At 41.1% G+C, this 24,327-nt stretch overlaps 1 protein-coding gene across 4 annotated transcripts in view; it reads left to right on the top strand.

Moving 5' to 3' along the window:
* The window catches only part of CPVL (carboxypeptidase vitellogenic like), a 124,741-nt gene that overhangs the window by 6,317 nt on the left and 94,097 nt on the right, over positions 1-24,327 (top strand). For 2 of the 4 annotated variants that reach the window (XM_035020815.1, XM_035020816.1), the window contains exons 1-2: positions 12,596-12,773; positions 21,089-21,207. In XM_035020815.1, the coding sequence (XP_034876706.1) occupies positions 12,596-12,773; positions 21,089-21,207 (297 nt within the window). Of the gene's footprint in view, positions 1-12,584; positions 12,774-20,619; positions 20,942-21,088; positions 21,208-24,327 lie in introns of those variants that run through there. The other 2 variants (XM_035020814.1, XM_035020817.1) reach the window with 2 other exon arrangements.

The following is a 24,327-nucleotide window of genomic DNA, read 5'->3' as shown; positions in this document are numbered from 1 at the left end:
TTCCCAGCATCTCTTAGCTGCAGTTGCTGCTATTGAAAAGTTTAATGTCATCTTGGTTCTTGATTCTCTTTCGTGATCTCTATTTCTCTCTCTTTCTCTCTCTGGAAAGTTAATGACAGTCTCTTTATTTCTGGAATCTGTTCTGTGTCATTTCATTCCTTGATCCAGGAACTTGGCGGTCCCTTTAAATCTGAGAGTTAGGTCTATACCTTTGCTAAATGTTTTTGTATTATTGCTTTGACAATTTCCTCCCTTGAATTGTATCTTCCTTCTTTCTCTAGAACTCCCATTAGTTGGATGTTGGTCTTCCAGAACCAATCTCTTAATTATCTTAATCTTTTTCCTTCCTATTTTTTAAGCCCTTTCTCTTTTAGTTATATTTTCTAGGAGATTTATGTGTCTTTACTGTTGCACTCTTTTTTTTTTTTTTTAAAGATTTTTATTTATTTATTTGTTAGAGAGAGAGAGAGCACAAGCAGGGAGAGCAGCAGAGGGAGAGGGAGAAGCAGGCTCCTCACTGAGCAAGGAGCCCGATGTGGGACTTGATCCCAGACCCTGGGATCATGACCTGAGCCGAAGGCAGACGCTTAACGACTGAGCCACCCAGGCATCCCACTGTTGCACTCTTTTATCAAAATCTTAAAATTGCTACCACCTTATTTTTAGTTTTCAGGAACATGTCCTTGTCCTTCATTCCCCTTTAAGGCAGTATTCTGTTGTTAAATGAACGCAATATCTTCTCTTATCTCCTTAAAGATATATATACTTTTTGTTTTTGAAAAGTTATTACACTCCTTGTTTTTGTTTCTTCTGATTTTTTTCCCCTTCAAGTAATTTCTTTTGCTTTTTCTTCCAAATTAAAGGCTTTCTTCCAATGTCCAGTGCTTCTTTGACTCTAGTTTTATACCGAGAGAAACCAAGTTGCTGGTTGGAAACTCCATTGTCTTGAAGGGATTTGCCCGCGGTTCACTGACTCCCTGGTGTTGATTGGTGGGGTCCAAGATACTTTGTTGGAGGATGAGTAAGTATGTATAGGACTCTTCTCTTGGTGGATTCAGGTATTCCAGAGAAGAATCCTTCATTCTCCTGCATAGGGTGAGAGATAGAGGCAGATAGTTCTGGCTGTCAGCTTTCTTAGAGCCAAGTGTTGGAGGGGCCAGAGGCAATCAGTATGTAGACTTTCTCTTAGTTTTAAATTGGATGCCTCTTCCCCAACTTTTCCTGTATTTCGTATTCTCAAGTCTAGAGTTTCTGTGGCTTAATTTTTCAAAGAATAAATTTTCTGCAGAAGGAGTCTCTTCCTCTGCTAAGGTCTGGAGGGGTCTGAGGCTCTACCCTCTGTTACAGACTTTTATCTGTCCCTCTGGTTTCAGTGCCATGCTGTCCCTTGCCTTCTGCAGTGTCTGGTACTTACCATTTGCTTTCTGTGGTTTAATGATGTGAATGACTTGTTTCTCATTGATATTCTCTTTCATTCTCTGCAAACTACTTGTTTACTTTCCATCTAACAGTAACAACAAAATTTTTTGATCTACTGTATTTGCTGTCTTCTTTGGCCATGGGATTTACACCTTTGAAAGATGTCTTTGCTTTCACATTAGAGCGGTTTCATGAGGGAACAGAAATAAACAAATGTGTTCAATTCACTGTGTTTTAGCAGAAGGATTAGGTTGCGTGTTGACCAGCTGAGTTTAATATACCCATGGGGCATCAGGTGAAGATGTTCAGCAGGCAGCTGGGTAGATGAGCCTGCAGCTTCAGGGAAGAGCAGTTATGTGAGTGGTGTCAGTAGAAGGTCTACTTCGAGTGATGGGACCACCCTGGAGAGAATGTGTGGAGAGAGATAAGCTGTGGACCAAGGATAGACTCCTGGGAAACCCAATATTTAAGGGGAAGGCAGAGGAAGAGGGAACCATGAAAGAAAACATTCTAGAAGATCCATGAAAGCACAGATTACAGAAAGCAAGGCATTGGTAAATTTACCAAAGCGGTAATGTCATCTGGTCAGAGAGGGCAATTAAGACAAAGACCTTTGAATTTGGGAACCTGGAGATCATATGATTGGGGCAAGATGGTATGGACAGATGTGAGAATGCAGCAAGGAAGAGAGTGAAAATTATTTTGTTTTCTTTGTTTTATTTTGCTTTGCTTTGCTTTCAGAAACTACAGAGGTAATTGTAGACAGTGTTTCCATTCCATGGCAGAAGAACCAGATCAACAAGTCTGTGGGTTTTTTCTATGGTTTCCACTTGGATACTGTGCACACTTGATTTTAAAATACTTAACGAGGGGGTTCAGTTCTGTATTTATTTGTTCTTGCTAAGTAGTCCGTGACTTTGTTGCCCTTTGATTACCTGTGTAAAGGTATTTGGGATGGTTTGATTTTTTTTTTAAGATTTTCTTTATTTATTTGAGAGAGAACACGAGTGGTGGGGAGGGGTAGAAGGAGAAGCAGACTCTCCACTGAGCGGGGAGCCTGACACGGGGCTCCATCCCAGGACCCTGGGATCATGACCTGAGCCGGAGACAGACGCTTAACTCACTGAGCCACACAGGTGCCCCTGGGACAGTTTGATTTTTAAAGATCATTTCTTGTGATCAATTCTTACAACTTTCCAGGGCTGGTGTGGGCAAGTCAGACTATATGGGACTTCAGATTCTGAGTATGTGTGTGAAGCTGATACTGTTAAGGATGGCTTTCCTAATTAAATATATGATGAAATGTTTGAAGGATAATAGACAGTGGGGTGCAGTGGGAAAACAAATTCCAGGCTGTTACACTCAGAATAAACCCCAAGTTCTATTCTACTGGGGTCTCTGAGGAAGCCCCCCTGAATAGCAAACTCCTTTCCCTCACCTGAGTTCTGGAGAAATTGAGAAGACAAAGAGCAAGGCAGGTGGAGAGTGAAATGGTGTCTGTATTCCTGAGACAAACTGGGTTGGGCTGAAACTCTTAGTTCTGGGCAAATGAATTTCCTATGACTGAAACCCAGCATTGAGCAGATTTGCCCAGCCATTTACAGGCCCACACTGGGTGGAGAGAGGAGAGCATTGCTCCCTGTACAGAGCCCAGCATGCCCAGTTTACCCACATTTATCCATCAGATAAACCTTTCCACCTCTTGCCCCAGCGTCCTGGGAGTGAGCAACAGGGTGGCCAGAGGCCGGCCTCACAGTGGATGGAAACATCAGGGCTGGGGAGAAGGGAGCCCCCGAAACATATGATGGCTTTCAACACCCAGAATGATCTGATACCTGGCCCCACTTGGTACCACATCCCCCCTCACTCGCTGGACTCCAGCCATGCTAGTTCCGTCCTCATTGCCTCCTGGGATAGGGCCTTTGCGATCCCTGTTCTCCAGCCTGGAACTCTCTTCTTCCTGGATTCACATGGAAGTCTCTCATATCCTTCAGAGCTGCTCACATGTCCCTTCCTCAGAGGGACCCTCCCTGACCATCCTGATGTAAAATAACACCACTCCTTGACCCACCACTCTCGACCCCTTTACCCTGCTTTTCTTGATAGTTCTCATCGGGCTCTTTCCCACTGTAGGGTAAGCTTCATGAAGGCAGACACTTTGTCTCTTTGGTTCTCTGTGCCTACACTGGAGTCTAGCACATAGTAGGAGCTGAAGATAATGTAATTTGAGCAGCGTGGGTCCACTTGTATGCAGATTTTTTTTTTTATAAATACAGTACAGTACTGTAAATGTATTTTCTTTTCCTTATGATTTTCTTAATAATATTTTCTTTTCTCCAGCTTCCTTTATTGTAAGAATACAGTGTATAATTCATGTAACATACAAAATGTGTGTTACTTGACTGTTGATGTTATTGGTAAGGTTTCTAGTCAACAGTAGGTTATTAGTCATTAAATGTGGGGGGAGTCAAAAATTATATCTGGATTTTCAGCTGTGCAGGGAGTCACATTCCTGACCTTCGTATTGTTAAAGGGTCAACTCTATTTGTTTATTGAAGTGAGTGGGTGGTCCAGTGAACTTGGAGTCTGCCCAGGCTCCGCTCCATCAACATGGGCCCCTGTTGAAGAGCCCCTAACTACTCTGAAGACCGAATGAAACAATGTGTGGATAAGAGACGAGCAAAGTACTAGCCTCATCTAAGGGAGTATTACATGGCGGGTATTCTCTATAATAATAATCTCTGTTTGGGAGTCAGGGAGGAGTTTCTCGTCACCTCAGGGAGTAATAGAATTTCCCAGAACCATCCTCACATAAAATATTCTCATCCATTGTGCCCAGTCTTACCCTTGTATTTGCCACACTGTGTATCTTAATTTTTTATTTGAGAAATTTAATCAAAGTAGATAGCCAAAAGGAGGCTGATTCTAAAAAGAATAGGACCAATTTACATCAGAAAAATAAAGAATTTCTCACTGGAACATAGTGCTTTTGCCATGAGTCCTAAAGGACCGAGGGCTTCAACCACCCCTAAAAGATCGTTTTCAAAACTGAAGGACGTACACTAGAAATCTATTATGAATGGATTTTCATCTGGGCATGTGATTTTCATTGTTTCGCAGATAAACATGTCCTTAAATCACTTGCAATTTTAGCACCTATAAGTTTTGCAAGTGCCAGGATAATCCAGTTTACCCAGAATTCTGCTTTTGTCAAAAGTTACGTGCTGGCAGATTTTCTCATGCTATGTCGTTTATACCGTGATTTATACAAAATACATGGACTTTGGAATCATACAGATCTGACTTCAAATTCCAGCTTTACTATTTAATAATAGCTAAGTGGCGGCTTGAGAAAATTAACCCAGGACTTGAGAAATTGTTCAGCCTGGGATTTAGTGTCCTCATCTGGATATGTCTTAGGTAAACCTCTGGATTCAGGGCCTTTCTAAGAATAGTGTCACAGTCAAATAAACACATATTGCCCAGTAACAAATGATATGCAATGAGATGTTCTGGAACCAGGAAGCCTGTTTAAGTTCCTTTAACCCAAATTTTCCCAAACTTTTGTCCTTTTAAAGTCTATTAATATCTTACTGAGCTAATATTTCACAAAAGATCCTGTGGGAAATCCTGGCTTAGAATAGTGCCAGACAGGGACGCCTGGGTGGCTCAGTCGGTTAAGCGGCTGCCTTCGGCTCAGGTCGTGATCCCGGGGTCCTGGGATCGAGTCCCACATCGGGTTCCTTGCTCGGCGGGGAGCCTGCTTCTCCCTCTGCCTGCTTCTCCCCCTGCTCGTGTTCTATCTCTCTCTCTGACAAATGGATAAATAAAATCTTTAAAAAAAAAAAAAAGAATAGTGCCAGACATATCTCAGTAAGAAATCAATTTAACTTCTCTTTCCCATTTGATTGTTGATGGTTCAAATCTTACCCACTCCATCCTCCATCCTGACTCCTTCCAGAGTTTTCCCAACCTCCAGTTGGATATTGGTCCCACTATCCATGTATTAGTTTCCTGGGGCTACTATAAAAAGGACCACAAACGGGGTGGGGGGTTGCTTAAAACATCAGAATTTATTATCTCAAATAGAGGTCCAAAATCAGTGTGTTGGCAGGACCATGTTCCCTCTGAAACCTGCAGATGCGGAGAGGAAGCAGAGGGTCCTTCCTTGACTCTTCTTGTTTCTGGTGTTTGCTGTAAGCCTTGGCGATTCATGGCTGTTAGATGCACCACTCCAGTCTCTGCCCCCACTGTCACATGGCCCTCTTCTCTGGCTTTGCATGGCACTCCCCTCTCTGTGTTTCTTTGCTAAACACCAGTTACATTGCATTAAAGTTTCATCCTCATCTGCTCTGACCTCATTCTAATTTAACTGATGACATCTGCAAGGACGCTATTTCCAAATAAGGTCACATTCTGAGGTACTGGGGGTTAGCACTTCAACATTTCTTTTGAGGGCACACAATTCAATGCATAACAATCCATGAAGTTGCTCTGGGCAAAAGAAACTTAGGAGTCATTCTTGCTTCTTTTCCTTCCCTCAGCCATTATAGCTAGTCTATTAATAAATACCAGTGGGCTTGCCTACAAAATGTAGCTCACACTTCTCACCACTCCACCACTACTCCCTGGCTCCAGCCTCTGCCATTTCTCCTGGAATATTACATCAGCCTCCTAATTGGCATCCTAGTTCCATCCTTAACTCCCATAGTCCACTTGCTAGATGGCATCCGGAGTGATCATTTGCCATTTCACAATTCTGATTAGACCGTATTATTTCCTAATGCTAATGAAAATGAATACAGCTAAAACTCCACATATTTTGGCCCTGACCACCCTCTGAACTCATCATGTGCCTGCCACTTCCTTCCTCATTCACTGTGTTCCTGTCGACCAACAACAAACAAAACTTATTTGCACCTCAGGGCCTTTGCATTGTTTCCTCAAGGTGGGCTCTACCTAGAGATGTTTCCAGACTGTAAATGAAGTGTTAGCCCAGCAGGAAGGGCCCAGGATATACACATTCCTCCACCCTGTTTTATTGAATAAATAAAGGCCACAGAGTGCATTACATAAAATTTTTGGATATTACACAAAAATAAGAAGCCTTTCCTGATCAAAAATTATTAGTCCGGGGCGGGGGGTGGCGTCTGGGTGGCTCAGTCAGTTAAGTGTCTGCCTTCGGCTCAGGTCATGATCCTAGGGCCCTGGGATCAAGCCCAACATAGGGCTCCTTGCTCCCTGCTGCTCCTCCCCCCCCCCCCCCCCCGGGCCCCTGGCTCATTCTCTCTCTCTCTCTCTCTTTCGCTCACCCTCTCTTTCTCAAATAAATAAAATTTTTAAAAAAAATTGTTGGTTTAGGAAATACTGGGCTAAAGTTTTAACAGACTGATTTACAGCAGAACTTCTTAGCAACATAATAACTAAATTCTGCAGGGATATAATATATCATATTTCCAAATTTACCTGAATACGGAAGAGGGACTCTGGCCCACATTTTGGGAGATGCTGGTATTGCGACTATAGAATAGCCTTTGTAGACTGATTAGGATTGGCCTTAACTCCTTGCTGTACCACTTATTAGTGGTGTGAACTTGGGCCCATAACTTAAATTCTCAGAGGATCAGTTTCTCATCCCTAAAGTGGGATCATAATAGTATCTGCCCCAGGAAGGTCAGAAATAAAAATATAAAGCAGTTAGCACCTTTCCTTGTATATAGAGTATGTTCAGTGATTGATAGCTATTATTGGTATTATTATGATGAAGCCTCATAAGGATGTCTTTCTGTTTCAAAACTGTTATTAACATTTTGGGACATGTCTATTTTTTACTTCCCACCCCCATTCAGATTTTCCTTCTGGTTGGAGTGAGACTTTGAGGTAAAGCTTCCTCTTACTGTGTCAGATATTACTCCTCCTCTTCCTGATTCTTTTCATCCTCTACCTGCCACATAACTCAAGTTTATCTCCCTTTCCTATGGGTCCAAAAATATGATGGCAGAGGTGGGAATGATTAAGTCATTAGCAAGATTAGATGCCCCTGTCTGATGCCATAGGGGTGGCCTGGGAAAAGGAGATGGGCACGTTCTCAGTGCCCCCTCAGCAGAAGGGTGCCCATCACCTCTCACCTTGTGTGTCTCGTACTATGTCTTTTCTGGGACATGAGTGCGTCAGACGCCAATTGGAGAAATTAAAATGATGTCTTGAGGAAAACGAGTAGTGGATCCCTCAGAATAAAGGCTTGTTTACTTAAAGGTTTGTTTATCCAAATAAACCACTTGTTTGCCTAGAAATCTTTTAGCAAAAGAGCTAGAGTTGGTATTTATGGAGGGTTGCGCAATAGCTCTTTATGATAGGATTCGGGTGCTTTGGATATGCTTGAATAATCTCGAGATGTGCTTACATCTTTTTAAAGTAGAGGAACCACTTTCTTGTACCTTTCTTTCATTGCAGATTCCATGGAAATGTCTGTTACTCATTGGCCTGTTTGTTTGTTTGTTTGGGGGAATGTTTTTTTTATGTTGGGAGCTACTAAGGCCAGTTAAATATGGAGGGGGATCCAAATAGCTATTTTACTGCAGGGGCAGCATTTCTTACGTGAACAATTCCTATCCTTTGATTGGAATAATAATCTATCATATCAAATACGCAAATGGGAAGGAGAGAACACAGGGCAGCTTGACACGTCTGCTCTTTGTTTCTTTGTCCTCATTCTGGAGTTTGTGTTTTTGATTCTTTTTTCATTGGTAGACGGCACAGTTTCCAGTGGCCTTTTCAGGTTTCTTTTGTAGAAGGCTTGCAAATCTGACCGTGTTAATGGTTGCTTTCAAACACTAGGACAACTTGGCAGGATTTTGCCCTTTTGTCTGTTCTGCTGATCATTTCAGTTGGAATTGGAGTGTGAGTTGATGGAAAGAAGTTTCCAGCTCATTTTTCAAATTAGGAACATGAGACCACTGTGTGCGGGTAAATGTTTAAAAACCAGCTCTCTGGGGGTGGGAGTCTTCGCTGATTTCTGTGGTGTAAATACTCCCACCAGGGCTGATTTAAAGGTACCAACAAGATGTTCCCTGAATGCAAAGTTGGAAAGAAATGCACAGTAGCTGACCATTATGGAATCTGTCCACCACATACAAAAACCATAACCCTGGAGTCATGGTAAAATGTAGTAAATAGTTATAAAGTGATGAGTTTTGAGTATTTATTACTTATGTTTTTAAAGAAAACTTATTAAATGGTTAATTTTTAACAATGGCTTTGTTGAAAAACAAGCTCTCAAAGCTCCTGGAAAGATAACCACTGGTTTTAACACATCAGCTGGGACCCAGAGAAGTCACTGTCTCACTGAAGTGCCAATGAATGAATGAGTTGGCAGAACTGTTTCTAAAAACCAAATTTCTCTAAGAAGATTGACTTATTAATATTTCTGCTTATTCATTTGTCATTTTTTATTGCATGCTCTAATGATCTGTGAAAGGGGTTTAGGACTGTTACATACAGGCTGTTAATTATCTATTGAGACAATAACAGAATATCTGAATATAATTGTAATCAAGAATAAAAGTGTGGAAAGCAGATTCAGTGTGGAGCCATAAATAAATCCTGGCTTTGAGTCTTGGGCCTACTACTCACCAGTGGTGTAAACTTATGTCACTTACATACTTCTCTGGCTCCAGTTTTAGTCTCCAAGATGAGAGGCCACATGAAAATCTAATATCTCATATCTGTCTAAAATATGACTCATTATTTAGACACATCAGTTCAACAAGTATTTGCCGATACCAATTATGTACACATTTGTTATGGACTCGATTCCAGGTAGAATTAAATCCAATATAGGAATAGTAATTATTATTATAACAGCATCTCACATTACCCAGCGGCTTCTAATTTGCCAAAGAGAAAGTGTACTTTGAGTCTTGAGGTTCTATGGCTCTAGGAAACCAAGACAAATCCTCATAGAATGTTAGAGAAAGAAGAATGTATTCTAAAAGAACAAACAGAACCCTTATTCCTAGGAAACGCAAGAGGTCATAACCAGGTAGTAACAAGGAATAAGGAACAAGCATTTTTTTTTGCCATGTCTATCAGTTGCTTCACTTTATCTTAACAAAAGCAAAACCAAAAACTATTTTTTTTCTAATTATAAGAGTAATTATTATAGAAACCTTAGAAATTTTAAAGAAGTGTTAATTAAGGAGAAACTACCATGTATCCAATATAATAGCCTGCTCTTCTTTACCTAATATTTTAGTATATTTTCCAAAATATTCTTGTTATTTTAATTGCTGTGTCTAATTCCATCTTTTTGGTGTACAACAATTTACATATCTTAAATTGTTTACATTGTTGACAGTTTTTATTATTCTAAGGAACACTATAATAAATAGCTGTGTTTGTAGAAAAACATTGTACTTTGGACGTATGGTTTCCAACTGTAATATTTAAGGTTTAGTAAGACAATTTTAGTAAATCATATAGTTTTGACCTTTAGCTTGTTTAATTCTGCCAGTATTGCTTTGTATTTACTTAGATTTTATGTTTCTAAACATTAGGAGGAACAGTTTGCCTGAATCCTTCAATATGATATATTTGAATTGGAAATAGTATCAATGTTTTCATATTATTTCAAGTAGACATGATAAATTGGTTAATTTTTTTTCACCTTCTATGGGCAATAGCTTCTAGTACAGGATTTTTTGTTTAGAAAGTACTCAATAAATGTTCAATACATTGCAAGATTCAGGCTAATTTAGGATAAGCAAAAACATTTGAGAAGAATTTAAGAAAAAAAAAAAACACTTCTCCATTCATGGTAATAGCTTTCATTTTCATGAGGAGAGATGACAGCCAAGCACAGTTCAGGAATTCTGATGGTTAAATGAGAATTATGAAATGAAGTATGTTGTTGCTTTAATTCACCGGCATAAGAAACCATGACTCTAATAGTTATTTGATTAAATGTTAATGAGATCTACTAAATTGACCCAACTCTTACTTTTATGTATTAGATTTATGTCAGTTAAAACAAGACGAGTTTTACCTCTTTCCTTCTTTAACATCTTTAAGTCAGCATCTGCTTACAAGGGAAGTGTTGTTACTACCCTGGTTATTTAAATATTAATAACTTCCATTATAGGCAGCTGGAGGTTTGCAGCAGGAAGATGGAGAAATTAGATGGCCTGATTAGTTTCTTTCTGCCACCAGGAAAAAACAAAACCTCTTACTGGAAGAGCTTCTTCCAGTATTTTTTTAATTCCACAGATTTTTTTTTTCCTGAACCAGTTAGAGAGTAAGATTCTTGATTTTAAGGATTCCTTGAAAGTAGTTATGTTATTAAAACATGAGTGTAACAAGTTCATATAATTAAAAAAAAATGTTTTATCAGCTCCATAGTGGTCACTACTCTTGGGCTTCTTGGGACTAATTTCAGGTTTTAAATTCATTTTGTTCCTTATTATAGTCACTAATAGGCAAAGCCATTTTTTAGCTACGGATTGTATTTGGTTGGGCTTGTTTACATGAAGTATGGGGAATTCTATTAACCATGAAAGACTTGACAAGCATTGTATATTTGATCAAATTATAAATGTTTATCTTATTGGGGAAATGTGTCTAAAATTTGTTACAACCAGTATTTTCATGTTATGCCAGCTTGGGTTATGATAAGCACGTGGTAATAGATTTTTACACATTTTGTGGTTTTAAGATGTTTTAATGGCATGGTATTTTAAAGTACTGTTTTAAACAGTCCAAAGCAGGCATTATATTTGCATAATTGTATATTTCTTTTTACATCCAGAAACCTGAGTAAAGTATTTATTCATGTCAAGTACTTTACTTAGACTTTAGAGCTAAGAATTTAGATCATGCTTAAGTAGTAGTAGTGCAGAGTAATAATAACACTGATGTCGGATCATAATACTTAGCATTAAGGATTAAGGTGAGTCAAGTGAGGCCCTTGCCCAGGGTAAAATTTAAGAGAGTGCCGAAAAACTCAATAATCATGATACATAGTATTTTAATGCAATGTTTGGGAAAAAAATCAAAATTAATGCCAAAAAAAATCCATGATGAACAAAACATCAAAATTTTAGAAAAAGTTGCCAGCCAGCCCTGCCTGTGCCCCTGGCTCACCTTAACCTGGTCTTGGCCTTGACTGGGTTCCGCATGTCCTTGGATGAGACATTCCTTTGAGTCAAATTTTCCTTATCTAAAATTGGTGATAATTATCTTTGATTTCCTGGTCGGGTTATTAAGATATTCAAATCAGCTGAAAACACATGGGAAAGCCCATTGTAAATACAAATTATATGTTTATATACAAGTTTAGGGAAATCATCATAATTTTAAGCCATTATTATTATCAGCTGAGATGAATACTCTAAGCAAACATCAGATTCGAAGGCCCTTAAAAAGCTGTGTTCATAAAGTTTGCGGCGTAGCTCTTGAGTTTATTTATCAGCTAGCTATAGGGGCAGGGACCTATAGATAGTTGTAGGACCTTCCTTTTCTTCCTTCTTTCTTTTTTGTTCTTGGATGCAAAATTTATGATTTGTAAGAGACAGAAGAGGTAAGTGGAAATCCATTTTGTTTATTTTAAATTTCTCTGCGAAGTGCCATGGACAAGTTTCACTTTTGCTCAAGCTATTCTACCCATCAGTGATGCCTTTCCCCTTTCTCCTGCCCATCTGGGCTCCACCTACCTTTTACTCACATCCATGACCTTGGTAAGGCCTTCCTGGGTTCTCTCAGGCTGAGATGTGTTCTCATTCCTCTCCCCTCCTGGTAGATAAATGTCTCTACCACTTATCTGGTGATCAGTTACAGAGTCCTGTTGTCTTGAGGTTTTATCTAATCCTGCATTGAATTTACTTTTCAGACCACAGTTTTAGAAATATAAATTGTTTTTCTAGTTAGATTATAAATCCTTCAGTAGCGCCTCCTTCTCCCTTAGACTCATCACTTCGGGGTCAGCAGGGATTGGGTCTGTTTTATTCAGGTGGTATCCAAGGTGCTTATTAGCAAAGGGCTTTGACATACAATATACTTTTTTTTTTTTTTTACAGTATACCTATTTTTTCAATGAAATAAATGAATGTCTTGTATGTAAAAAGGCTGGGTAAATATTTATTCTTCAGATTCATTAGTTGTTTTCATTCTAGGACTGGAGAGAATGGTTGGTACCATGTGGAAGGCGACTGTTTTGGTGGCTGTATTCATGTTCAGCCCTGGTGGTGATGGGCTCTTTCACTCCTTATACAAAAAAGCTCGGGTTTCTGTACCACATAAGGGAGACGTAGGAGAGCCATTATTTCTTACTCCCTACATTGAAGCTGGGAAATTCGAAGAAGGTAAGTTTCATAAAATCAGAAAACCACTGGTATATTTTCAACAGGTTGTTTTTTTTTTAAAGCAGTTATCTTAACAGGATTCAAAATACATTCTGGTATTTTTACTCAGTTGTTTTATTTCAAATATTAATGGTTTGATGTCCTGTGTTATCAGAGTTTTGAGCTAAAATGAGAGCTTGCCAGGGACAGATTATCTAGAGGTGGAGCCCCCGCACTTCTATTTATAAAACTAGCATAGTGCCTGTCCACAACAGGGCACTTAATAAAGAGAATACTAACCTTAGAACTTCATACATGTCAGTTACTGGTTCCAAGGATTCTACATAAACTTATGTAAGCATCTCCACAACCCAGGGAGATGTACCTACTTGACACACAAGAACACTAAAGGAGAAAAAGATTCAGTTACTTGTCAGAGTCACATGGACACCAGCTGGTAGATGCAGGATTCACACCCAGACAGCCTCACTCCTTAGTCTATGACCACAGGCACAGTGTTGGGCCCTTTTGCCTGGCAAGTTACCCAAACCTACCCAAACCTAGGCCTCAGTTTCTTTATTAACAAGATGGGGATATAATCACTTAGTCAAGTTGCAGAGATGTTAAGAATCAGATGAGAAAATGCACATGAAGACTCTTGGTAACCTGTAAATTGCTCCCTAAATATTAGTGTCTGCAAGTGGGGCTTTTTATTTAGACATTGTGGGATTTTCTATTATTATTAATAGGAAAAAGGTATTATTTAGTATCATCAGAGACTAAAATTTACATGTCTCTGCTCTTAATGCTTCTTTATGTTTATGTAAATCACTGTGTAGATAAGTTACTTAATCCTTCCGGACATCAGTAGGCTCCTGAACTATAAAATAGTATCTAGGCAGCTACTCTGAGGTGCTGTTTGTAAAAGGAATTAGAGAAACGGGGTGGTGCTGTGGCATCAGGAAGGGTCTTTAAGAGGGTAAGAGACCGTGTGTTTGCTGATAGAAATGATCCAGCAGAGGGGGGAGTTGATTGGGGTGGGACAACTATTTCAGGAGTACTTGTTTTTCCTTTTTTTAAGATTTTATTTATTTATTTATTTATTTATCTGAGAGAGAGAGTGAGCAGGTGGAGGTGCAGAGGGAGAAGCAGAGGGAGAGGGACAAGCAGACTGTGCTGAGTGCAGAGCCCAACATGGGGCTCAATTCCATGACCCTGAGATCATGCGTGACCTGAGCTGAAATCAAGAGTCAGACACTTAACCGACTGAATCACCCAGGTGCCCCAGGAGTGCTTTCTTTAAGTAGATGATGGACATGGTGGCTGGCACATAGATGGGGACGCTTGCTTTGAAGGACTGCAGTTTATCTCTAATCACAGGTGGGAAAACCGAGTTAATGGCTGTGAGGCTGGTAAGTTGGTTGATAGCATGAGAATGTGTGGAAGTGATACTGGATATTTTAGGGAAATAATCATTTTAAAGATCAAAAATAAGTGTATGGACTCCATAAAGAAGTTTTAAAATAAAGCAACTTCTCTTCAATTGAAATATTCCCATAGCTAATAGGATATCATCATTTTGTTTTTTGTTTTGTTTTCTTTAAAACCAACACATTCTTATATCTTAAGGGTGCATTTGAGTCCTGGTCACATGTCTTTTTCTGACCTACATATTGACTCCATGTCTCACTATCTCTTTTCTAAGAAAAGGTGAAAAACTTTGATAATGTAGTCAGTGTACATTAGTGTACATTTGATGATGTAGTTAGAGAATGTAGTCAGTCCTTTTCTAAAAAAGATTCATTTTTACTTAATGTGGAAAATGGTACAGGCTCATATCACTAGACAAATATGAAGAGGCAGCATATCATCCAAATCCACCAAAATGAATCACATGCATTCATTTTGGCTTCTTTAATAAGTGGGTACTGATGACGTAGATTTTGTTCATTAACAATAAATCAAAGCAAATCATTTAGTTTAGAGATGAAAAGGAGTTCAATACTCACAACCAACCCTACCAATCCATAGATGAGGAATTTGAGACTCCAGTATCTTACATGACTTGCCCAAGGAAATGCAGATAAGAGTACCAGAGATGCGTTTAGGACTCAAATTTTCTTTTCTTTTTTTTTAAAGTATTTATTTATTTGACAGAGAGAGACACAGTGGGACAGGGAACACAAGCAGGGGGAGTGGGAGAGGGAGAAGCAGGCCTCCCACCAAGCAAGAAGCCCAATGCGGGGCTCAATCCCAGGACCCCGGGACCACGACCCGAGCTGAAGGCAGACGTCCATCAACTGAGCCACCCAGGCACCCCATAGGACTCAAATTTTCTGACTTCTTCTCTGTGATATGTCTGCTATAATTTATTTCCCTTTGTTTAAGACTCTTATGCTCTTCTTTTTTTTTAAGATTTTATTTATTTATTTGAGAGAGAGAGAGAGCACACGAGGGGTGGGGAGGGGCAGAGGGAGAGAGAGCTAAGCAGGGACCCAGATGTGGGACTTGATCCCAGGACCCCAGGATCATGACCTGAACCCAAGGCAGACACTTAACCGACTGAGCCACCCAGGCGCCCCAAGACTCTTGTGCCCTTCTGATGTGACCAGATGCACACACGTGAAATAATTAAGGAATAAGGCAGTGAGTACTAAAACATTAAAATATTACATTTGAGGTAGGCATGCTGGAAATTTTGAGAAGAAAGCTATCCTATTGGTTGGTCCAGAAAACAATAATAGTGTAGTAGTCAAAATAGCAAATGGTTAATACTTAATAATTATATGCCCAGGACCAAGCATAGTTTCTTTTTTTTAAAAAGATTTTATCCATCCATTTGACAGAAAGAGAAAGAGCACAAGCAGGGGGAGCGGCAGGCAGAGGGAGAGGGAGAAACAGGCTCCCCACTGAGCAGGGAGCCCAATTTGGAGCTTGAGCCCAACTTGGGGCTCGATCCCAGGACCCTGGGATCATGACCTGAATGAAGGCAGATGCTTAACCGACTGGGGCCATCCAGGCGCCCCCCTAGCATAATTTCTATATGTAATAGGTACTCAACAAATATTTGTACAATTTAAGTTTTAAGCCCAAATATGTGCCAGACATGGGTGTTACCCACACCTTAGCTTATTTAATCCTTAGAGCAACCCTAGTGAAGAAGGCATACATATTGTTCCCATTTTACAGATGAGAAAACTGAGGCCCAGAAAAATTAAGTATCTTGGTCAGGGCCATTTACAGGTAATAAGTGACAGAGGTGGAATTAAAACCTATCTCTGCTGACTCTAGAACCTGAGGTATGAGCCACGGCGCTGTGTGACTAGATTCAGACTGGAAGGCTCTAGGTGAGATTTGGGCAGATAAAGAAGGACATGTGTATACTGAGGAAAGCAGTTTCAACAGAGGCATTTGGTGAAAATGACCATGGTGGTATGTCTGTATCATACATCTGGAAGAACCAAGTGAAAAGAATATAGAGAAGCCTATCCGAGAAACTGTCCACATCCCTCCCATTCCTGTATTTGTTGCCTACAAGCATTTCACCACTGTGGTCATCAGGAGTAGCCGAGAAAGTTTCTGGGGGAGGTAGTTTTCATCCTTGGTCCTTCTGTGCCAAGTCTGATGGATCACCATCTGATGAGCGACAACATCCAAAATAGTAAATCTGATGTAAAGTCATTTTCTAAAGTTCTATTACACAGTCAAAATTTTTGAATGGAATTTTAAGTGGCTGATCCAAAATCTGGTACATCTGGGTATTCAAATGCAGCCCTGATAACATAATTAAGGATAATTTTATTCATCCGCTTTACTGAAAGTTCAGGAAACTCTGGACAGATGGTCAGTTCATTCTCCTAAGTTCCTTTTGTTTATTGAGTCTGTCAAAACCTTAGGAACGTGAGTCTTAGTATCACAGTGGAACATTCTTGAGATAAATAGTAATTCACGAAAAGACAAGGGAATTTTTTATTTTTTAATCTCCCAATTAGCTGGTTTAGTTTTGTGTAATTGTAATTGTATGTTTACTTTCTCTGCAGCTAGAATAAATTCTTAAAACAAAATGAATAAAGGAGGCAAATTTAAAAATATTTACAGGCACTGCCTTTTCACAAACTTTAAAGAATATTTTGATATTAGGTCTTTATTATTACTTATGGTCTGGCAGTGTCTTGTCTTGTACTGGAGTCTTTGTGAATGTGATGTGCATCCTGATTAGCTGGTTCGAGTCCTTCTTTGGTCACACTCCAATCTTTTTCAAAGTGTTAATATCACAAACACTGGTGACCGCAGTAAATAATATGGAGGAAGTGAAATCACTTCAAAGAAAACCTTTTCCTTTTTTTAACTGTTTTGAACATTTGTATTGTGAGTCATGGTTCCAGGAAGTAAGAAACTCCTACATCTTGGGAGTTTATTTTCCACATTCCATTAGTGGGTTCTGGAAGGATGAACCAAATATCTGAAAATATGAAATATCATTTTAGTTGAAAGAACTTTTAATTATTTTACTGTGATTTCATTAAAGGAAATTTAAAAATTGAAATGGGGTGAAACACTTTTGTGAGCCAGGGAAAAATTCTAAATTCTTAAGATCTCAGTAAGGCCTGCTTTCCCTAGGAGGTTTTTGTAGAAATATGCTAATCCTAGTACATTGTCAATGTGATGGGTTTTAGTTTATTAATTCATTCATCCATTCGCTAACATTTCATTAAAAGGTGTGTGTTGAATGTCTTTAAGTTCTTAAATCAGCATCCCCATGGGTACAAAGATAAATAAGACAATTTCCTAGCTTTCCAGTAGCCCCTGATCTAGAAGGAAAGCAGGAAATGTACCTGAGTAAGTAAAAGGTAGCAGACAAATATCTTTGGAACCCTCAGTAAAGGAGGGCTGGGGGAGCATCTGAGTCATTTCAGAGCAGGCCAGTGGACCTCGTGCTGGGCTGGCCTCAGAGAGATAGATTGATTCAATCATCTCTCTCCCGTCTTCCATTCCCTTCAGCTCCTTTCTATTATATATTTCCTTTTTCTCATTCTACTTCAACCTTTCTCATTTTTCTCTATCTTCTTTCTCAAATCCTCTCTTGCTCACTTAACTCTCTGTGATTCACATCTCACTTATTCCCAACCCCTCCATCTTCAGTTCTCTCTCCTCTTTTGGGGGGTTCTCTGATTTGGAGAAGATTAATAGTTTGGAGGAAAATATGTCAAAAGTGTTTTAGGTACAAAATTCCAGTTAGAAAAGAAATTAAGTCCTGGGGATATGATAACGTACAGCAGAGTGACTATAGTTAACAATACTGTATTGCATATTTGAAAGTTGCTAAGAGAATAGATCTTAAAAGTTCTCATTATAAGAAAAAAAATTGGAACTAGGTATGGTGATGGGTGTTCACTAGACATTGTGGTGACCACTTCACAATATATACAAATATCGAATGGTTAGGTTGTATATCTGAAACTAATGTAATGTTACATATCCATTATATCTCAATTTTTAAATGGCGAAAGAAAGAAAGAAAAAGAAAGAAAGAAAAAGAAGAAAAAAAACTTTTGAAAGATTGCCCAGCCCCGGAGGATAATCCTTCTTTGGTCTAATTGAGAGCAGAAGCAAAGAAGGGTGGAGGAAAGCAAGGCTGCAGGGGGGAAGGGAGTAGGCTGGGAGGAGGGCTGACACATACCACGTTCCCCAAACACTTCTCTTTTCCTTTTCTTAAAATGCTCCTCTCCCTTTCTTTTTTCTTTGCCTTTTTCTGGCAAGAAGGCTAGGTCTCTTTGGGAAGAGCATGGGAAGAGCTAGAGAAGCTGGATTGAGTTATGCAATCTTCCCTAGGGGAACTGGACTAAGCCAGAAAAAAGCAAAGTCTTCCAGACTGCAGGTGGGGTTGCCCATGGGCTGGTGATAATCTTCTCTTCCCTTGCCGGCGCCCTCTTTCTTTTTTTTTAAAGATTTTATTTATTTATTTGAGAAAGAGAATGAGAGGCAGAGAGCACGAGAGGGAAGAGGGTCAGAGGGAGAAGCAGACTCCCTGCTGAGCAGGGAGCCTGATGTGGGACTCGATCCCAGGACTCCAGGATCATGACCTGAGCTGAAGGCAGTCGCTTAACCAACTGAGCCACCCAGGCGCCCCGGCGCCCTCATTTTACGTGCAGCTTTCTTCATTTGATCCTCGCAGAAAGCCCAGGGTGGAGGTGTGGGGGGGAAATCAATGTCCACATTTTGCACAAGAGGAAAGAGAGACTCAGAGATAAAGCAACTTGTCAGGGAGCCTGGTCAGAATTGCAAACCAAGGTCTGCCTGATTCAGAAACCCATGTTCTTCCTGTTCTGCTAGCTTAGCAGGACCCTCTGGAAACTGCCATTGAAACCCTGCCTTTGTCCCACCATCTCCTCTGCTCCCAGGTTCTCCTTGTTCCTAATGAGCAGGTGCATTTCACAGGTAACAATAGCTGTGCTCCCTATGAGCCAGCTTCTTTTCTAACGGTTGTGCATGTATGGACTCTTATTCTCATTGACCCATGAGGTCGTCCACCTTCCAAGATGAGAAACTGAAGCACAGACAGGTGAAGTGATGCCCAAAGGACCACAGGGCCGGTCAGTAGCAACACGAAGATCCACAAAACACGAAGGAAAGGAAACAGTACTGTGTAGGTGAGAGTTTCCCTTCGAGGAGGTAGCTTTGTTTTTTAAAAGAGGAACTTGCAGCCCCAATGCCATGGTGTGCTGTTAAGTTTCACAAGCAACTCTGGGGGGCAGGGCCCTGATTTGCAGCACCGACCCCTGAATATAAACATTCTTACCATGGTTCATTGCATGCTAGCAGTGATGTTGCTGAATGCCAAGTTGGGAAGGGATGCTAACAGTCAGCACTCCAGAGCCTATGAGCTCCAGCACCCCACTAAAGACATCTTTAGTTGGTGGCATGGGTGAAGGACGAAGCTTCCTGACCTATGCCTCTCTACTAACCAGTCTCCAACTTAATATGTGTCAGATATAAATAGCTTTTCTTGAATCATTAGATTTTACTGAGGACACTTGCTTTGTCACCACTAAGGAAACTTTCCTCACCCAGACTCCTCTTTCAGTTCCCCCTACACCCTGCCATCTATTTGTTGGTTCTTCTCCATTCTGTTCCTAATCACTGCTCCTCCTTCCACTCCCTGCCACCCATACTTTCTGACTAACTCTCTGGTCGAGAAGCAGCATAGCAGGGTGGAAGAAGGAGCAGACTCTGCAGCCTGACCGCTGGGTTTGCATCCCAGCTTTCCTTTACTAGCTGTGTGGGCAAGTTACTTGGGCAAGTTACTTACCTCTCTGAGCTTCAGTTCATCTGTAAAGTGGAGACAATAATTACACCTACTACATAATGTAAAGCCCTCAGTACTGTTGCCTTAGCTCCTCTAGGGGCACCTGAGTGGCTCAGTGAGTTGAGTGTCAGACTCTTGGTTTCTGCTCAGGTCCTGATCTCAGGGTCCTGAGATTGAGCCCTGCATCTGTGGGGCTCTGGGCTCATCACAGAGTCTGCTTGTCCCTCTCCCTCTGCTCTTCCCCTCACTCACACTCTCTCTCTCAGACAAATAAATAAAATCTTAAAAAAATAAAGTGTTTGCTCCTCTTGGTATTTTTTACTTCAGGGTGTCCTCAAGCTATCTGAGCAGTCCCTCTTTCCCCCTCCCTGTCCCTCTCCCTTTGGTGCCATAAAAAAGCCACAACCTCTGCCCTCTACAGCTATCCTGTTGTCCTATTTGGCTTCCTCTGAGTAGCCATGAGGTCACCCCTAGTCTCACTGGCTGCCCCACCCTGCCCTCCCCAGCCTTCCCCACTGCCCACATGCGTCAGCCCATTTCCCTTAATGGAAGTGGCAGGCCTTTTGCTTTCATGATAACAAGAGTGTGGAGAATATAGGCCTTCCGGAGGCTGAGAGCTGCTTAGCTATGTTGTTTCTCTTGCAGCTGCTTCATGTTGGGTGACTTCTGCCCTGGCCTTCCCAGTGGCCCAAATGTGAATACCATGGTTTACTTTTTAGACGGAGCTGAGGATAGGTGATTAAAAAAAAAAAAAAATCTTATTATAGCTCATAAACTGTATTTGGGGACGAAAAAAAAAAAGGTTAAAAATGTCACTTGTCCTTGGCTAAGTTGTGAATGTCGAATATGTGGAATGGACCAGGGCAGGCTGGAATTTGCTATAGTAAGTACCTTTGTGTCAGTCCCCTGGTAGCCTTTCTGATCACTCCATCCCAGCCCTGGCCCCTGGCGGGGAGAAGACGGGCCGAGATGAAGATGACTGACACTGTATTATTTCTCTAATCCTTGGGAAAATTTTTTCTTCCACTAGGAAAAAGAAAGAGTATGGTCCCTCCTTTCCCAGGATCGAATGTGGAGAGTTATGCTGGCTACCTCACCGTGAATGAGACCTACAACAGCAACCTTTTCTTCTGGTTCTTCCCGGCTCAGGTAGGCCTACGAGAGGGCCCTCACAGGACACTAATCCTCAGGGGCTGAGGATGCTGCCCCAGGGCAGACATGTTAGCCTACAAACAACGTACTTTAAAAAAAAATTTTTTTTGCATCTTTTAGATTTTTTTTCTAAAAATAAATGCCAGTGACTCTGTGTGGTGTTCCTGTTTATGTTCAGGAAACAAATGTTTGCAGGGAAGGTCCAACTTTTAAATTCCTTGCAGCCTTGTGCAGAACATTCACATTTCCACCTTCTTCCTGCCACAGTCTTCTTAAATCATTCTGTTGTTGTTTTGTTCTAAAAATACCTTGGGTGAGGATAGGCGTTAAGGAGCCAATGGATGATAAGGAATGGGGAGATTCCCAAAATGCACAGGTAATGCATGTCTAAGGTTAATTGATGGTGGATTTCCATGGCTGCTCAATCCATGGACTTTGCAGTACTAGTTCTTATTTTTGTACTCACCCCTTCATGCATCCAGTACCCACTGAGTAGTACTTTGGGGACACAGAAGGGAGAGAATTGAACATATTTTGGGAGCCTTTGCGGGGACAGGTAGAGGACTGCTGACCTAGTATGGCATCCTAGAAGACAGATCACTCACCTTCTCAGGTCTATGTACACACACAGCTGGGTATGTTCTTGTACTTTATCAGTCTTACTTAGTGCATGGTGATGTCACACAATTCTTCAGCATGAACAAATCACTTTAGGCTAATGGGTACTGTTTGGGGTGGGGTGGGGCGTGTGGATATTGGTAGAGATGCTGAGATGCATAAATAAATTTTATCCCACCACAGGATAATTTTCTGTTTTTATTTTCCAAATTGGATTTGGTTTAGAAACCAGAGAAAACAAAGAAAAAGCTATCCCTAGTGAGGGTAGTAGTTATATTTGCATGTGATTTGCATATAGCAGTGTTGCATATATAAAATTGTTTACTCTAGGGTAGTTTTCAAATTAAGTTGCTTTTGTTGGCATGACTGGGTCGTATTTTCTTGACTTCCTCGTTTTTGCTTTCTCAACCATGGCCTCTGCCGTAGTTGACCGCGTAGTTGTGGATGGGAGGAAGCATGTAAAAACTGGTGAGGAATTCCAGATGCTTTTTGGTTGGGCTCATAGTAGTCTTCAGGCTGTCACCTACTCTGATCTGCGGTCCTTCTGGAGGCTCTCAGGGAGGATCTGTTTCCTTGCCTTTTGCATTTTCTAGAGGCTGCTCACATTCGTTGCCTCATGGCTCCTTCCCCCGTCTTCGCAGTCTGCATCAGTAGGCGGACTGAATCCTTCTCACATTGCGTCACTCTGGCCGACTGCGCGGTCACATCCTTCTCTGACTCTTGTCTTCTGCTACCCTCTTTTACATTTAAGGACCCTTGTGACTACATTGGGCCCACTGGATAACCCAGGGTAATCTCCGTAATGTAAGGTCGGTTGACTAATAACCCAAATTCCATCAGCTTCCTCAATGTCCAGTTACCATGTGACTTAACCTATTCACGGAATCTGAGGATTTGGATGTGGACACCTTGTGGGGGGCTTTATTCTGTGCCAAATGGATACTTGTGTCTAAATTTGCGATTCTTAGTATGTTCTCTCTCAGTGATTCTCACAGTTTATTGTATTTAAGAATTATCTCCAAATTTCCCCAGAAACTGACTTGTAAATTGGGAGAGGCCAGCAAGTGATAGAATTACCAAGTGAGCCACACCTGAGAAGCCATGGTTCCAGCCTATAGGCCACCATCCTGTTTTTAGTGCTTCTGGACCCAAAGTGATCCACACCCCTTTATCCAGAAAGAAACACCTCTGGCAGCTAAACTGGTGCAAATGGGGGTGGTGTATTGTCTCATGCTCCCACCTGGGCGAGGGCTGGAATGTAGGCCTGAAGCGGGGAGTGTAGTCTGTGGGGTCAGTTTTCCTCATCCTGCTCAGTGTTCCTCTAAGGCCTGCTGGGGCTCCATCTCCCCTGAGCTCTCTGTCTCCCTTAGCCCCGAGAAATCCCACTTCCTACTTTCTCTTCTGCTTCGGTGACCATTTCTGATACCAGGAAGTTCCCCATTGACTTCTGCATGTTGAATCTCCAATAGTAATAACCCAGATTTGTGAAAACAGGAATTAATGGTAAGGGAAGTGGTCAAATGAAAACAAAACAAAGACTCAGTCCTTTCTTTTCTTCAGTTGCCTCTGAGCAGGGGTACAGTTTCCTCTAGAACATAGGTGCTGTAGCAAGACTGGAAAGCCAGTCAGGGAAATGGGCTTAGATTCTGTACCCTCTCCTGGTTGCCAGACTGACATCTGAACTTTCGTGGCATTAAACAGTGACTGGGCTGTTGGGGTCCCCCCCTTAATTAAATGAAGACCTATGTCTGCATCCCCTGGCCAGATTATGCTCTTTGGGGCCCAGGACTATAGCCCGAAACACATTCTAAGATGATCCCAGAAGACGAACTCGAGGCCGCCACAACAGGAAAGAAGAAGCTCGAGCACAGCATGTTCTATTGGAAATGACAGGCTCAGCTTCAGGGGAGAAACAGGCAGGATGAGAAGATGGTACCCCTGACAAGTGTCACCATGTGGCAGCCAGGATAGATGGTTCTGAGCCTTTCTTACCTGGGGAACCCACACACAGAGCTGGCATCTGAGACCCCAGAGCAACAATTCCTGCCAAGCCAGTCAGGCTGTAAATTATGAAACAGGCCAGTTTGGGTGAAGAAGAGAAAGCATGTGAGAAGGAAAAGCGGTGATTACCCAGATAGGGAAGAGTTCCTTTCATTTGGCAGAAAGATTAGTTCATTGCCTGTCACAGGGAAGCAGCTGATATTATCATCAGGAGAGAAATGGCCCTTTACAAAAATTGAAGATAGAGAAAATAAGAGAGATCCAGGAAGGATGCACACTTGTAATACCCTCTGAGTATTTTGGGGGATGCTGTTTCTCAAATTAGTTTTGTCTTCCTGTTATTTCTGTGAGACTCCCCTGTTACTGTATACAAAGCAGTGCATAATGGATTCTAGAGCTGGAAACTGGTGTGCAGTGGGGATGCAATGTGCAAGAGAAATAATAGGCATTTTATTTCATGGGAGAAAAAGTATAATGAAGCCAATAAAAATGTCACAA

Source organism: Mirounga leonina, unplaced genomic scaffold (genome assembly GCF_011800145.1).
Source record: "Mirounga leonina isolate KUSES-001 unplaced genomic scaffold, KU_Mleo_1.0 Mir_174, whole genome shotgun sequence".
Lineage (NCBI taxonomy): Eukaryota > Metazoa > Chordata > Mammalia > Carnivora > Phocidae > Mirounga > Mirounga leonina.
The sequence above is the reverse complement of the archived record's forward strand: the minus strand, read 5'-3'. Positions and strand labels throughout refer to the sequence as shown.